This window comes from Cydia strobilella, chromosome 24 (genome assembly GCF_947568885.1).
Source record: "Cydia strobilella chromosome 24, ilCydStro3.1, whole genome shotgun sequence".
NCBI classification, from domain to species: Eukaryota; Metazoa; Arthropoda; class Insecta; order Lepidoptera; family Tortricidae; genus Cydia; species Cydia strobilella.
Window position 1 is genome coordinate 3,816,293 of NC_086064.1, and position 17,536 is coordinate 3,833,828.

The 17,536-nt window shown below is 39.1% G+C and overlaps 1 protein-coding gene across 1 annotated transcript; it reads right to left on the reverse strand.

The window, feature by feature from the left end:
- Window positions 1–4,031: 4,031 nt before the first annotated feature.
- LOC134752392 (probable proline--tRNA ligase, mitochondrial) lies at window positions 4,032–15,718 on the reverse strand. The gene is made up of 9 exons (XM_063688100.1): window positions 15,558–15,718; window positions 14,778–15,020; window positions 13,401–13,481; window positions 11,504–11,681; window positions 10,366–10,529; window positions 8,928–9,046; window positions 7,744–7,840; window positions 6,622–6,770; window positions 4,032–4,194 (listed from the first exon to the last, which is right to left on the reverse strand). Exons 1-9 carry the CDS (start codon window positions 15,648–15,650, stop codon window positions 4,038–4,040), a joined length of 1,281 nt encoding a protein of 426 aa, XP_063544170.1. The 5' UTR covers window positions 15,651–15,718; the 3' UTR covers window positions 4,032–4,037.
- Window positions 15,719–17,536: the final 1,818 nt, after the last annotated feature.

Consider the following 17,536-nt stretch of genomic DNA (forward strand, 5'->3'; position numbering starts at 1 on the left):
GATATTGTCCCCGTAAAACCAAACGCAGACACAAATTCTAAGTTTAAATTTACCAAGATAATTCCAAGTAAAAACAAACAAAGAAAAAGTAGCAGAGAAACTTCGCTTACCAGTACGAAAATTACGCCCAAAAGCCAGAGTCACGACTAGTCCGATGGTTGAAGAATGAATGAATCCCCCCGTGCCCGCTCCGGCCTTTTATACCTTTTAGTAGCGACAGGCGACTTGCGACAGGCGACAGGCGACAAGCGACAGGCGACCGGCGACCGACGACAAGCGACCGACGACTGGCGACATAACAATAGGATATTGACGACAAGCGACCAGCGACAGGCGACCGGCGACCAGCGACAGGCGACCGGCGACAAGCGACCAGGGACAAGCGACCGGCGACAAGCGACCGGCGACATAACAATAGAATACTGACGACAAGCGACCAGCGACCGGCGACAAGCGACAAGCGACCGGCGACTGGCGACAAGCGACCGGCGACATAACAATAGGATACTGACGACAAGCGACAGGCGACCGGCGACAGGCGACAGGCGACAGGCGACCGGCGACCGGCGACCAGCGACCAGCGACAGGCGACAAGCTACAAGCGACAAGCGACAGGCGACAAGAGACAGGCGACAGGCGACAGGCGACAGGCGACCGGCGACAAGCGACAGGCGACTTATTAAGACAAACATTATCCAAAAAGTACCAGGATACCAGAATTGAGAAGGAGGTCGTTCGCCCCATGGCACATAACGGCGCTCGACTCAAGAAGAAGGTCATATGTCCAATTGTGATTACTAATCCTTACGGCCTATATCTTAACGTTTACAATCACTAAATGTCGATTTCCCCGATATCTATCCCTTTCACGCACGCGATGTTTTAGAAGGACAGAGACATTTACAACGACATCCACATTTCACGCACACATAGATAGCAGTTCAGTTTGAGGAGCCCAAACAAATTATAAAAGAAGGTGCGTTCTGAAATCCATTACGTATGAATCTGATATATTATTTTACTTTATGATATTTTTTAGTTTATTTCCGAATTCTTCACTCACTTCAACGTGTTTTACGTTTATTAATAACAAATATGTTTTAAAACAACTTCCGGAAATTAAGATTTAACTATCTTTTACACGTAAATTTTACGATCAGAATGTAGTATCAAAAACGTTATTGCATGTCATATTGTACCAGGAGCACCTAAACGTCAGTTCGACATCCTGTCAAGCTGTCAGTCTCCGTGTCATTGTCAGCGCGCTGCAATTTGTTATTGAACCTTTTTGTTTATTTCTAAGTTAAAATACGGATCAATTTAACGAGAACACTAGTGTTAAATAATAAAACATGGAATTAAGTGCTTCAAGTTTCATCTGTCAGAATACTTAGTGGAATTATGAACGAAATGTGCGACTGAAGAGGATTTCAGTTTTACAAAGGTATATTTTCCCATCTTCTATGTTTTTTTGTAATGAAAAATGAGCTTAATACTGAGCTATTTGGATACGACCAGTCACAGTATGGAGTTACCACTCTTTCTTTACTTATATTTCACTATGGTCGTGACGAACTACGGATTATCCTCTTAGATGCTAATAATCTTATCAGATAGTTTTTAATCACAAAATCGTGGGTCTGCTTCTCACTTGCGATTACACAGAATTGCGGTCACCACTGACACCCCTTTTATGACGAACTATTATTATAGGTACTTTACTATAGCGAGTATTACATTTTAATGCAAGAAAGCGTTGGGATGGTAGATGGTAAGGCGTGGTACTTTCAAACGGAAGGTAGCGGGATCGAATGAGTTTTTCGGGATTTGTGTACCAGGTACCAGGGATGTTGCGAATATTCGGATGCGGAACAGGTAGGTACAGGAACGTCTTAGCGGCGGCGGTAAGTGCTAGGTAATTTCGTCATTAGCCAATAGGAATCTCGTTTCGTTTTTCTGATTCGTCGATCGAGCACTTTAGCCTATGACGGACAGCGACAAGAAGTGAAAAGTTTGATTTATTTGGACTTTAGTGTAGTAATGCGATTGTGGGGCACCTATATTCTTGTTCAAAGACTAAAAGTCTCGTTTTTTTTAAATAAAAATTACTCAAGTGTAATATTTGACGTTTTTTATGCGCCGCGGATGTGAGCTTTCAAAAATCCGCATGTCAAAAAATCGGCATCCGCGACATCCCTGTTGTGTACCTACCTATTGTGTACGAAACATCATTTTGATATTGACCTGTCGCTATTTGGTGAAGGAGAACATCGCGAGGAAGTCGTGGCAAAATTGTCGAGAGTACGTTAGAAAGTTTTTTATGTCATGACGATGGCCAACAAGCCTACAGCCTACCTGATGAACTCAACTCGGTTGCAACTCAGGTGTTACAAGCGTGTTTATCTAATTCTGGACACTGGTCAAAAATCACGAATGATCATTATGGTGTCTAGAGAAATATCAAAACCGGCCAAGTGCGAGTCGGACTCGCGCACGAAGGTTTCCGTACCATTACGCAAAAAACGACAAAAAAATCACGTTTGTTGTATGGGAGCCCCACTTAAATATTTATTTTATTCTGATTTAGTATTTGTTGTTATAGCGGCAACCGAAATACATCATCTGTGAAAATTTGAACTGTTTAGCTATCACGGTTCATGAGATACAGCCTGGTGACAGACGGACAGACAGCAAAGTCTTAGTAATAGGGTCCCGTTTTCACCCTTTGGGTACGGAACCCTAAAAAAACTAGCCAAAAAAATATGACGTGATTAATGGACAAAACCCCTTGTCCTACTTTCTAACCCGTTCATTCTACAAATTTTCTTAGTGATAATAGGAACTAGCTCTGTCTTAGTAATAGGGTCCCGTTTTCACCCTTTGGGTACGGAACCCTAAAAAAAAAACTAGCCAAAAAGTATGACGTGATTAATGGACAAAACCCCTTGCCCTACTCTCTACCCCGATCATTCTACTAATTTTCTTAGTGATAATAGGAACTAGCTCTACTCGTATTTTTTATACCACGTCGGAGGCCAACAAGCATACGGCCTGATGGTGAGCGGTCCCCGTAGACTATGGACGCCTGCAAGTCTACTTGTAACTGAGCGGAGCTTACATAAACACAGAATAAGTAATAGTATTATCATACAGAACGGCCACGACCGCCTCGCCCCGACTCTAATTACCTCGCCCCGCGACACCAGATTGACGGCCGTTTGACGACCGCTCAGTACTGTTTTTAAGCAACTTACACAATGAAGCATGCCGCGTGTACAGACGTGCCGTTCACACAGAAACGCAAGTGATTTTTAGTTCCATACCCAAAGGGTAAAAACGGGTCTCTATTACTAAGACTCCGCTGTCCGTCCGTTTGTCACCAGGCTGTATCTCATGAACCAGCTAGACAGTTAAAATTTTCACAGATGATGTATTTCTGTTGCCGCTATAACAACAAATTACTAAAAAGCACGGAACCCTCCGTGCGCGGGTCCGACTTGCACTTGGCCGGTTTTGATGTAAAGCCCGACCAGTAATATATGATCATTGTCAAGAGGGCGCTGTTTATTCTCATGTATAGGGTGACAGTTCAGTATAGTATGAAAAAATTAGTTCCAGTGAAATTCCGCGACATGGCGCGTGATCATATATTCCTGGGGCCCTATTCGAGATGCACAACTGTCAGTTTCGGCTTCAACATCAGTTCAACAGTGGAATGAATCATTTGTTCATCAACCGTGGAAAGTATCATTTGGTACAACCAAAACACATTCATTGAAAAAATTGTTCAACAAAAATCAACTTTGTTTTCTTACTACTATACGGTTTAAAATGGCTCTGAACTCGTCGTGGTTCGGTTTGGTTTCGTTGTCACCTAACTGTGGATTGCTAATGTCAAATTTACCTATTCGACAACACACGATTTCTTCCATTCAACTGAAGTTCAACACGTAACGTCACTTAACGCATGTCGAATACCGCTCCTGGTCAGGCTTTATAGCGTGTCCGTGACATAAGTGAAACACATGAGGATTGTTTTACATTTTATTAGCAACTATCTCGTATCCTCCCTGTAGCACCCACGTGAGTTGGCCTAGTGTTAGCAACTGTGTTTCGCCTCGCGAATGCAGCTCGAGCCTTGGCGGGGTTTCTAAAACACCTTTACCGCAAACTATCACTAAGGGGTAGCCCATTCTGCGAACAAATGTGCATAATATAATTAAATGTGTGTAAATGGTTAGTAAAGTAAGGACGCGAATATAATAATGTACCCACTTATCATAGAGAAATATAAGTAAAGAAAGAGTGGTAAAAGTATTTCGTAGTCGACATCTAGCGTCAAGTAGCGGAACTCTCAGTACTGCTACTCGACAATAGATGTAGCGGCAAACAAAAAGTACAATGCTCAACTATTTTCAGCTAATATTATAACCAGAGTAACCGGAACTCTATTTTCAACTCCTTCTGCTTTTATATTAAATTGTTGACACACACTTTTCGTCAGTCGCGACACATTCGACATCTAGTAACGAGTATGGCAGTGCTGAGAGTTCCGCTATTTGAAGCTAGATGTCGACTACGAAATAAGGCGCGAAAAGTGATGTATGGAGTTACCACTTACCACTCTTTCTTTTCTCATATTTCTCTATGTACTTATAACCCAGATATACGACGACCGGTCTGGCCTAGTGGGTAGTGACCCTGCCTGTGAAGCCGATGTTCCTGGGTTCGAATCCCGGTAATAGACCGCGGGCCAGGAACAGATTTCCATGACCAATCGCCTCCCGGGCGAAAACTCGTATAGTGGTTAACGGCTATGTATGATGAACCCTCGTGAACGTCAGCCGCCGCTCCGTTGGTGGGTTGAGGAATGGCAGCAAATAAAGTCTATAAAATATCCCGCTAGATACTTTGTCAGATGATAGTTTAGATGCTATTGTGAATAAACAAAATCGTCAGCTGATTGTATCGCTGTGGAAAGACCGTCAGCTGGTCACATGAACATGTAAAAAAGAAAATTCTTTTCAGTCATCAGCGTCAGCGCCTACCGTTTGATACTTTGTCAGATGATAGTTTAGATGCTATTGTTAATAAAACAAATCGTCAGCCGGTTGTATCGCGGTGGAAAGACCGTGTTACGCGTTTCGGTGGCCGCCATTCCTCAACCCACTAACAGAGCGGCAGCTGACGTTCACGAGGGTTCATCATACATAGCCGTTAACCGTTATACGAGTTTTCGCCCGGGAGGCGAAATTTGCGCCTGGCCCGCGGTCTATAAGGGCATTTATTTGTGTGATGAGCACAGATATTTGTTCCTGAATCATGGATGTTTTCTATGTATTTAAGTATTTATATAAGTTTTATATATATCGTTGTCTGAGTTCTGTGTACCCACAACACAAGCCTTCTTGAGCTTACCGTGGGACTTAGTCAATTTGTGTAATGTCCTATAATATTTATTTATTTTATATAGAGATATGCAATGGCGGATATAATAAATTTTTGTAGTAAAAAATTGCCGTAGGCAATAGTTTTTACGAAAGTGACTACCATCTGACCTTCCAACTCAGAGGGGAAACTAGGCCTTATTGGGATTAGTCCGGTTTCCTCACGATGTTTTCCTTCACCGAAAAGCGACTGTCCTGGTAAATATCAAATGATATTTCGTACATAAGTTCCGAAAATCGGACACTACTATATAAACTACTAGCGACCCGCCCCGGTTTCGCATGGGTAATTACACAAAACTTTTTTATGTATTTACAAAAAACCTTTACAAATTACACATATAAACCTTCCTCTTGAATCACTCTATCTATTAAAAAAACCGCATCAAAATCCGTTGCGTAGTTTTAAAGATCTAAGCATACATAGGGACAGACGGACGGACAGACAGCGGAAAGCGACTTTGTTTTATACTATGTAGTGATAAACTGAAATAGAGATCCTTCTTATACGGTTTGGCCTAGTGGGTAGTGACCCTGCCCGTGAAGCCGATGGTCCTGGGTTCGAATCCCGGTGTGGGCATTTATTTGTGTGATGCGCACAGATATTTGTTCCTGAGTCATGGGTGTTTTCTATGTATTTAAGTATTTTATCATTCATCATTGGCCTTTGCGTCTATTGCAGACGATATATAATATTAATTATTTATATATTATATATATCGTTGTCTGAGTACCCACAACACAAGCCTCCTTGGGCTTACTGTGGGACTTAGTCAATCTGTGTAAGAATGTCCTATAATATTTATTATTTATTTTTCACCTCAGCAGCTCGAACAAGCCTACTTTTGTCACTCCAAGGAGTGAAACAAAGTAGCTTTTTAATTTAGTGAAGGCCATGAACTGGCAGTTCGTACTTCTATTACAAATTGTTTTTTTTTCTCTGTATTATTCTGTGTAATTCGAAATACATTTTAACCTTTAATATGTTCTCACTACTGAGGTGAAAAATTATATGTGCAACACGAGAGCAAAGTTATTTTACATCTCGTGTTTTTGAGTCCCTCGCTACGCTCAAGATTCTAACTCAAGATAAGACTCAAAATAAACACTCGCAAGAAAAACCAACTTTCCTCTCTTGTTGCACAAATAACTATATTATTATTTATTTACTTACTTATCAGCCATAAGTATTCGTTTCCCGACAGTCATCGAGTGGCGGTCGTCGTATATGATGTCGTCGCGGAGGCCCGGTAGGGACGATAACTTGTCGAACAAACCGAGCATTTGCTCAGAGTTGTAGACGGACCATTCTTTTGAACCTTCCTGAAATAGGAAATAATGTCAGAAGAGAGTTCGAAATTAACTAATAATATGTGGTATTTTCTATAAAAAGGGACCTTATTGTCGATGGCGCTTACGCCATTATTGACGATGCTCCGATATAAATACAATGCCGCGCGACACTGTACGGCGTAAGCGCCATCGACAATAAGGTCCCTTTTCATAGAAAATGCCCCATATGTACCTAATACGTACGTTAGTACGTAGTAGTATGTAGTAGTAAAAAAACCGGCCAAGTGCGAGTCGGACTCGCGCTCAGAGGGTTCCGTACTTTTTAGTATTTGTTGTTATAGCGGCAACAGAAATACATCAACTGTGAAAATTTCAACTGTCTAGCTATCACGGTTCATGAGATACAGCCTGGTGACAGACAGACAGACGGACAGCGGAGTCTTAGTAATAGGGTCCCGTTTTTACCCTTTTTGTACGAAAAACATGACTCAGGAACAAATATCGGTGCTCATCACACAAATAAATGCCCTTACCGGGATTAGAACCCAGGACCACCGGCTTCACAGGCGGTCACTAATACTTACTAGGCTCAAAGATAGATATAACTCCGTAATAGATGGATACAGTCTAAGGAAAAAACGTGCCTCGAAAATCACGAAAATTTGATTCTCGATCAGATGTCGCCACTACCTTTGGCCTACTCTCTTATAGAGGGCGTTGACGGTTTCGTTTGTTATTTTACAATTTTAACGCATATCAGTGAAAGCACATGGGTCAAAATAATAAAAATAATTAATATTTATCCATATTTAAATACATTTTAACGTAATTTTATACATCTTCATTTTTAGTTTTAAAGTGTGTCGTTAGATGGCAGTGAATTTACAGTGGTTACAAAATTTACTATGACAGTACCGCTCTATAATATTATATCCTCTTTGCTAGGCTTGGTCGTAAAAACAATAAACCATAGACTACAAAATACAGACAGACAACGAATTACCTTAGGTCCTATAAGCATCGCTCTATACGGAGCGATGGGTTCAGGCCACCGTAGCGCTGTGTCTGTGGATAGTGCTTCTAGACTTGCTGCCAATAATCTGTAAAAAAAAACAGGTTAGTTTATAAATGAAACTAGCGACCCGCCCCGGCTTCGCACGGGTAAAACTTAATAAATTATATAACTAAACCTTCCTTAAGAATTGCTCTATTGATAGGTGAAAACCGCATGAAAATCCGTTCAGTAGTTTTTGAGTTCATCGCGAATATACAAACTAAGGGCCTGACACTCTTTGATAGAGAAAGATAGTCTTATTGAGATTCCTATAAGAGGAAAGAGAAAATGGTGCCATGCTTTGTCTTTATCACCGACCGGGCATTTTGTCATAGTCGGGTTATGGCATCATAGCAAGGAGGCGATGGCGAAATACCGAAATTTATAAGTGAAAGAGAAAAAGGATTATGCTGCCATATATGAACTGTCAATACATGAATATGTCTTTCTCTTACCCCTGGTCGCTCGGTTTCATGTCTATAACTACGTGTATATACTATATCTATGGTATGGTAAAATAGGTATGGTCAAACATGTAGGGGAAAGTGGGGCATGACCGGGTAATTAACGTTTCACGTTTAGATGAAAATGCTATTCTTTTTAAGGTTTTGTTATTTTTATTTTTATCTTTGGTAATCAGTCTTTCATAATCAACACTTACTAGGAACTAGTTAGATAATTAAATAAAATAAAAAAAATGGCAAAGGTGCCTTCTCCCCATCTTGTCCCCTAGGTAGGGTAAGATGGCGTACCCCTATGGGCCAAGATGGTGTGATAGGAATGATTCATAGAAACAGTATCTAAAAAACTTCAATTTTTGGCTATTAAGTACCGTCGTTTGATAATTTCTCACAAACTGTTTTTACTTTCATTTCCTAAGTCTGAAGGACAGAAAATGTTGTTGCAACTAATCTTCCCTTCTATAAAAGCATCCACCGCTTTTTTCAGGGCCTCCTCTGACCACTCTCCACTATTTGATATTCTTTTATACTGTTTCCATTTTCCTCCTGAGAGACCTAAATACGCTGACATGTATATGGTCACTCTGGCCTGGCCGTCATTATCAACATATATGATGATGATGTACCTAGATACTTATTAGGTTAAAATAATATAACTTTATCTGTATTTACCTCGTAATTCCGATGCCGTAGCAAGACATGACGATTGGCTGAGGCGCGCCGCTAGGCACTACGTAGTTAGCTCTTAGTGCTTCGCTGTACTTAGTGCCTAGTATAAACGTGTGGCCAACCTGCAAACAAAACAATTGGGTATTTGACATCCATACTAATATTATAAATGCGAAAGTCTGTCTGTCTGTCTGTGTGTTACCTCTTCACGCTTAAACTGCTGAACCGATTTAGATGAAATTTGGCATAGAGATAGGTTGAGTCCCGGGGAAGGACATAGGATACTTTTTATCCCAGAACTCACCCCTCAAGGGGGTGAAAAGGGGGGTGGAAATTTGTATGGGTAATCAATAACCGCTGAACCGATTTAGATGAAACTTGGTATGGGGATAGTTTGAGCTGTGGGAAAGGATATAGAATAATTTTATCCCCGAAATCATCCCTTAAGGGTGTAAAAAAATGGGGTGGAAATGTATAGTGTGGACCAATTTGGGGGTGAAAAAAGGATGTATTAAAAAGCAGATTTGTTTAAGAATTAAGGTACCCAAATAACTAATTCCACGCAGACGAAGTCGCGGGCAAAAGCTAGTAGTATATAAAAGTAGTTATAGACATGAAACCGAGCGACCAGGGGTAAGAGAAAGACATATTGTATGATCGACAGTTTCATGTATGGCAGCATAATCCTATTGCGGGATTTTTTCTCTTTCACTCTTATAAATTTCGGTATTTCGCCATCGCCTCCTTGCTATGATGCCCACATGATGCCATAACCCGACTATGAAAATATGCCCGGTCGGCGATAAAGACAAAGCATGGCACTATTTTCACTTTAGTCTTTCCTCTTATAGGAATCGCAATAAGACTATCTTTCTCTATCAAAGAGTGTCAGGCCCTTGTATTTGACTACTATTAGTTAAATTAGTTTCTTTCTCGAACTGTCAAAATGATTGTTTGAGTGCGTGCGTGTGAGAGCTGTTCCACATTTAAGAGCGTACACATATTTTTGAAACTTTGGGAATGTATATATATATTTATGCCCTTGACAACCCATACAACCCGTTTTTATTACAAAATCAGAACCCGTTTTGCATTCGTCGAGTTTCCCCATATCAAAACTCCGTACGACAAAAGTGAATCCAAGTGAGCGTAGTATACAGATCTTAAAGCTTTTGTGTTATACTGATTCAAATTAGAATGTCATTCTTCTTGTATGGTGGACAACTAGACGTTGAAATATAAAAAGGATTGTGTCTGTGTCTCGAGGTCCCTGTTCGTAGGGACTAAAAAGAACGATATGCATTAATACAAAAAATATCGCTATCTTTTTCTTTCGCTTCGCGGACTAGCAAAGTAATGTTTTTTGTGTTAATTAATAATAGATTTCCGCAAAGTAACGTCTGATCCTATTCATTAACGATATGCATATAAAATTACCCACCTCAATACTATTGACAGTTTCAGTGCTCCCCCCGCACTGGCATTTCTCCTCAACAGTGGTTTGTCTGCAAACGACGCAAACTGCCACTTTGTCTTCTCCTGCCGCTGCTGGTAGTTGCCATTCGTGTGACTCTGAACCGCCCATCTCCCCGCAAGGCGCCGATACTGAAACACAAGTTTACCTTAGACACACTGGCGTCTTGTCAGCGCTATGGAAAATGGCGTCGCTGCGCAGTTGCGCCAACGCTGCGTCGAGCAGCAGCCATAGAGGTGGTTAGACGCCGACGCTTGGGAGACGCTAGTGTGGGGTGGCTCTTGTAACAATGTAAAACATAAAAGGAGAGGCGATAGTCAAACACTTAATATATTTTTTCAATTACTCAAGTAATTTTCGTCGTCGGTTCATCTTATAATACCTACATCTTAGTACATCTGCATGAAAGTAAGTCTTCGTAAAAACATCAAAGTCGTGATTTTAAGAGGTGCAGCGGTTTGTTTGGTTTTACTATATCATTCCTCAGTCTATGGACATCCAGTCGCAATGTTTCAAATAATCTTCTGATAACCCCCCATCATAAGATATACATGTAGGCCACATGTAGGCAGACCAAGATCACAAACTCTACTAGAGGCTCTTGCAATCTAATCATAGACATAGTATAGTAGTTATAGACATGAAACCGAGCGACCATATTCATGTATTGACAGGTTAATGTATGGCAGCATAATCCTTTTTCTCTTTCACTTATAAATTTCGGTATTTCGCCATCGCCTCCTACCTATGCTGCCATAACCCGACCATGAAAAAAAAAACCCGGTCGGTGATAAGGACAAAGCATGGCACTATTTTCTCTTTCCTCTTATAGGAATCGCAATAAGACTATCTTTCTCTATCAAGGAGTGTCAGGCCCTTGAATCTAATGGAGCCCACTGACTATCAGTCCGCCGGACGACATCGGCCTGTCAGTTGTTCGGAACTGTCAAATTTTTGTTCTAACTGACAGGCCGATATCGTCCGGCAGACTGATAGTCAGTGGGCCCCTTAAGAAATGATTTACTCTTGAACTAGAAACCTTTACTGTGGAAATAGGTAGGTTAAATAGTATAATTAATATTTGACCTAGATTTTATTAATTTACCTTTATGCACGTCGAGTTTCAGAGTGTCAAATAACCTCCTATACTGATCTCCTACTCGTTGGTACACTTCTGTGGCTTGTTCCAGCGTGTGTGCCCCGTACGCGTCTAGCATGCGGAACGACCTAGCTCGTAACACACCGTGTTTGGGTCGCAGCTCGTCGCGGTATTTGTCGCTGATCTGAAAATATAATTATCACAATCATCATTATATTATCACGTAGTTTTCTTATATCTTATAGAATAAAATAGAATAGAATAGTTTTTATTCGTAAACACACAGATAATAGACATACATTAATTCGTAAACACACAGACATACATTAAAAGAACATAGTGAAAATAAAGTGGCACGAAATGGTCCCATCTCAGCATGCTGCTGGCGATTTCCAGCGCTGATCTTCCGATGAGACCATCAAGTGTGAATCACGCAAGGTAACATTCTTGTTATCTAGAAGGTTTCCAAAATTCAATACATATACGTATGTATACAAAGTAATAGATTACCAGTTGAAATGTTGTAAACCTGTCTGTTGGGCACGACGAATCTCTCTCTACTACTCAGTATCAACTCTTATGTTGTTACAACATCACATGTAAAAAAATTCGGCACTGTTTGTCTTCACTGTAGTCCATCATACCAAAGATAGATATAACTCCGTAATAGATGGATACAGTCTAAGGAAAAAACGTGCCTCGAAAATCACGAAAATTTGATTCTCGGTCAGATGGCGCCACTAGTTTTGGCCTACTCTCGTATAGAGGGCGTTGACTGTTTCGTTTGTTATTTATAATTTAAACGCATACCAGTGAAAGAACATGGGTCAAAATCATATAAAAATAATTAATGCAAATAAAAAAATCATTTATTCATATTTAAATACATTTTATCGTATTTTTATAAATATTTATTTTTAGTTTTAAAGTGTGTCGACAGATGGCAGTGAATTTACTGGAGTTACAAAATTTACTATGACAGTACCGCTCTAGTATAAGTTACTCTATGATCATACTCATACTCATTTATTAATAATATGATTACATATTACACGTCAAAAATTTAATTACATGAGACATATTAAATTATTTTACAGTTTTGGGTAGTTTGGGTTGTATCTTTCGATGTAATGACTATTTGTTGCCATAATAAAATAAAATATAAAATGTCTCTGGTAACATGGTTGCGTTTTTATCGCCTGTCACGTTCTAACAAATACGTAAGTGCGAAAGTGACGCATGACACGACAAGTGATAAAAAGGCGACCATGCTACCGCTGGATTTTTCCTAAAGGAGCGTTTTCCGGGCCAGTTTCTTCGTGATGTTTTATTTCACCTAAGATTAATTAGTAAATATTAAATGATACCATAATTTTATACAAAGAAATTCATTGTTACTAGCTGGGGTACCACTAGTAACTATTTATTAATCTATGCCACAACTTCTGGTTTGGAAGCCAAGCCACCCAGTTTTTAAAATATCTGAGTAAGAGTAAAAAGAAGTTTATTTATTTAGACTTGTACAGTACAAATATAAAAAAACCGGCCAAGTGCGAGTCGGACTCGCGCACCGAGGGTTCCGTACTTTTTAGTATTTGTTGTTATAGCGGCAACAGAAATACATCATCTGTGAAAATTTCAACTCTAGCTATCACGGTTCATGAGATACAGCCTGGTGACAGACAGACGGACAGCGGAGTTTTAGCGGGTCCCGTTTTTACCCTTTGGGTATGGAACCCTAAAAAACAATCAGAATGTATTGTATTGTAGTTCGGGTGATTTTCTGCAACTTGACGACTGGCGCCTATTTTGCGTGACAATCAGAATGTATTGGTTCTCATACATTCCACGAATCTTCTCTTTCCGCACAGACTACTAGCATAGGTATGCTGTTGGTACTCACTTGATATAATAAAAGAGGTAGCTGCTTGTAGGACAGAGGCCCAACGTCTGCTAGCAAATCCGCTATAGCTTCCTCATGGGTCTGAAAGATAAATTATTAGATAAAGTTAAATTATCGTTTCAACATAAATAGGGTGTGATGTGGGATGTTGAAATGATACTGCTTGCTCGGAGTATAGATCTATATTGTCTAAAATAACATATTATTATTATTTGTAATGCAGGCAGGCAGTTTAAACAACTGATAATGCCTGTATCCAGAGTCATAAACCGAGTTCTCAGTGTTGAGTAGAATTTGCTTTGTGCTTATCTAATTTATTCTTAAACTCATTGACACTTTGGGCCGCTACTACATCCTCTGGGAGTTTGTTCCAAGCGTTGACCACTCTGTTGCTAAAGAAGTGTCTATGAGGATTATTGTAGGACCTGTGAGACACCAGCTTATACTGATGACCTCTCAGACGGTTGTTATTATTGCGTTCTAGCATCTTATGGAAATCTTTAAGGTCGTATATGTACATGCTTATATACCCTTTACACTTCTAAGGATAATTTGATGATCGTTTTTTTATTATATATATTTTATCTCTGGCACCTAGAGACTTTTACATCTCTAAACAATTTTAGTACTTGTCTGTTGTTTGTATATTTTTTTTTGTTTTTTTTTTGTGTAATTTGACATTTAGACTGGAATCTGGATACATCTCTAACAAAGTATCTAATATTTTATTGATTCCATATTTGATATTTGTAATTGTTATTTTGTAATTTTCGGTTAATTTTATTGCTTGTAAAAATCGACATGTAAAAGCCCCTGTGGCCTATTTGCTGAATAAATGTTTGATGTTGATGTTTATACCTATAGGCTATGTCACGAGTGAGGTAGTGAGGGTAAGGTGTAGCACTCACTACAAGGGTTTTCAGTACCTAACTAAAAAGCTAAGTACTTACATACATATGTCAAAAACATAAGAATAGGAACACATTATTTAAGATGTTCATTACAAGTTACGACAATTGCTGCAGTTAACATGTAAAAGTAAGAACTTATTTCAAGAAACCTGGGCGGATCAAAGCCTAGTCGCTGCTAACTGATGTCACAGCAAAATGTCAAAACAGAGATTTGTGTAACTACCGCGAAAAGTGTATATAAAGTTTGGGGTAGACAACACATTTTCAAACCACCCACTACACATAAATGTGATTTAATATGTGTTCAAAATGCGAAAGTTTTAAATATTATATAACAATATCAATGATTTTAAAGACACAATTTTTTATATATTATAAATTTTAGTTTTTAAGATAGACCACATAATCACATAGCAACAAGTGTCAAGAAAAAGGTTATCAACCTTATCTTATCTTAGATACTTACAGGTGCCAACACAAACTTCTTCCCATGCCTATCCTGCACCTTCAACAACTCCTCCGTAATCCGTCCCGTCTTCTCCCACAGCCCCGCAGCTGTCAACGCAGGCAGCGACACCCGCTGTCCGCCGGCCGCCTCTATATGTCGCTTGACAAGGGCTTCGAGCTTGTCTAGGGCGCGCCGGGCGAGAGGTAGCAGTGCAAAGAAGCCAGGGGATGTGGGCCGGATGAGACCACATTCTAGAAGGAGCTGGAAGGTTTATAATTATTTAAATACTTCCTATTTTTATTAAACTAGTTTTGAAACTTAAAACGCGCAAGATTTGATGAGTACATACATAAGTTTGTTGTCCCTTGAGACCAAAATAAAAATCTATTTATTTACAAAAAGCAAGTATATAACATGGTGATACAAAGTTTAGGATAACCGGCAGTTTCATTACTAAAATTAGGCATATTCTGTAAGGAAACTGACAAATAACTTAATAAATGTGTATTTAGTTATATGAACGGGTCTGCCGCCATACAATTGCATTATTTAAATTATTTTTACCTTCGCGGTAGATTCATTAATATCACTAAATATGTGTACAAAACGAGAGTTAAGAAACGCGATCTAAAATACTAGTTTTTCACTGAAAACTCCAAGTTGACCTGCTTATATGCAATGAAACCTGTGTTAACTAGATGGATAATTTTTTCAGAGGTGTCGATTAAGGAATATACAGTAATTATTATGTATTTCATTCTAAAATAAAGCTACAAATTGAAAGTCATATAACCTCACCTTTTGACTCTTGCAAGTTATTTCTGTATTTTTTACTTTCGCATTCTTTGGTATGGTTAATAATGGTTGAAATAATTGCGATACAAACCGCATTATATACAATTTACCGTACTTTTCTATACTACTATTGCTAAAACTAAAATATGTACAGCTGATTGACTTGACATTCTAGCTAGTCAATTTTATTTAAATCCAAACTGAGGTAATTTGCAAAAATTATGATAAAATTATAATTTTCAAACTGTGCTGTAAGTACACAGCAGAAGGTGTATTTTCCTTTATGCGTTTGGTTCATAAAAGCTGACCATTGACGTAGTTAGTATCAACAGGTTTACAGAATTTGACAGTGACAGGTGGACCTTTTGACATTTCATGCGTTTAGATACTGCTATCAAAACTCAGTCAGTGGAAAAATAAAAAAACAGGGACAAAACATAATCATGCAATGCGACGAAATCAAAAACACGTTTTATGATTCCTGACAACATACCAAACATAACCTATGTAATTTTGTCGGGTTATTTACCTATTACCCACGATAAACCATACTAAATTTACGGTGTAGAATAAAATATAGTTGGGCAAGCAAATTTTGTCAGTAAATAAGAACAAAAAAAACTACACGACCCCTTCTTCTGGGCGCCAGCACCAGTGCAAGACAAAGACAGTATGACTCTCTCCGTCTACTCCCGAAATGAGACAGTCCCTTGACAAACTATAAAGTGAGACTGTGACTAGGACAAACAATAATAATATAACGCTGTCTCTGCTACTCCTACTGAAAGTTCCATAAGAGCATCTCGTTCGGTCATCTCCCGCCTCCCCCATTTCATCTCTATATCCCCTATGAAAAATAAGGACACACATTGGCCGTATTTTCCCAATTCTATTCAGCCTCAAATTTTGTGTAAGGTAAAACCAAGGGTAAAGGGTCGGCAACGCGCATGTAATATCTCTGGTGTTGCAGGCGTCCATAGGCTACGGTGACTGCTTACCATCAGGCGGGCCGTATGCTTGTTTGCCACCGTCGTGGTATAAAAAAAAAATAGTAATATATGATCATTGTCAAGAGGGCGCTGTTTCTCATGTAAATGATGTGTAAATGTAATTGTATAGGGGTGACAGTTCAGTATAGTATGAAAAAATTCGTTCCAGTGAAATTCCGCAACATGGCGCGTGATCATTTATGAGGAGTATCTTTTCAAAAGGGCTTAACCTCTCTTCTCCTTCTTCTTCTTCTTTTTTTAAGGAGGGTGGGGTTTAAGAGGCCGTAGTCGATTTTGGAGCAAAAATGTAAAATTGATAGATTTAGTCGTTGAAATTATACACGTTTTGTTACGTAATATCTAAATAACAAGTATTGAATTCTACTAGCACGTCTTCTCATCTTGCCTTTTAATAACGAGGTCGCGAGCGTACGTCACCGGTAATGCATGAAGAAAAGGGGCAGTTTTTAAAAATTCATCAAAAAATCATGGTGGTAAATTATACAAATTGATGTATAAGAATAGTTTCAGCAAATGTTGTAGATTGTTTAAGTATCAAAATTACGTTGAAATTAAGTCGATTTTTAGAGAAATTGTCACTTGTTTTGAAGTAATTTCTGGAGAAAATTGATTTCGTCTAACTTTCATTTACACTACTTCAAAGTCATAATAATAAAAATGTAGTCTGATAAACGTCAAGTACAGGATATGTGTAATACAAAATTACCATGTTTAGCCGTCCAAACATTACGAAATTTACAATTAAGAGCGACAAAATCAGTGCTTTACGCGCGTTTACCTAAACGTCCATCAGAAAAGCAAACATTACTAATTTAGTGAGTCTGTTTTCAAAAAAAAATTCTGATAAAAGGTAACATAAGAAGACGTGCTAATAGAAACCAGTACTTGTTATTTGAATTAGGTAACAAAAGGTGTAAAATTTCACGGACTAAATCTATCAATTTTACATCTTGCGACTAAAATCGACACCGG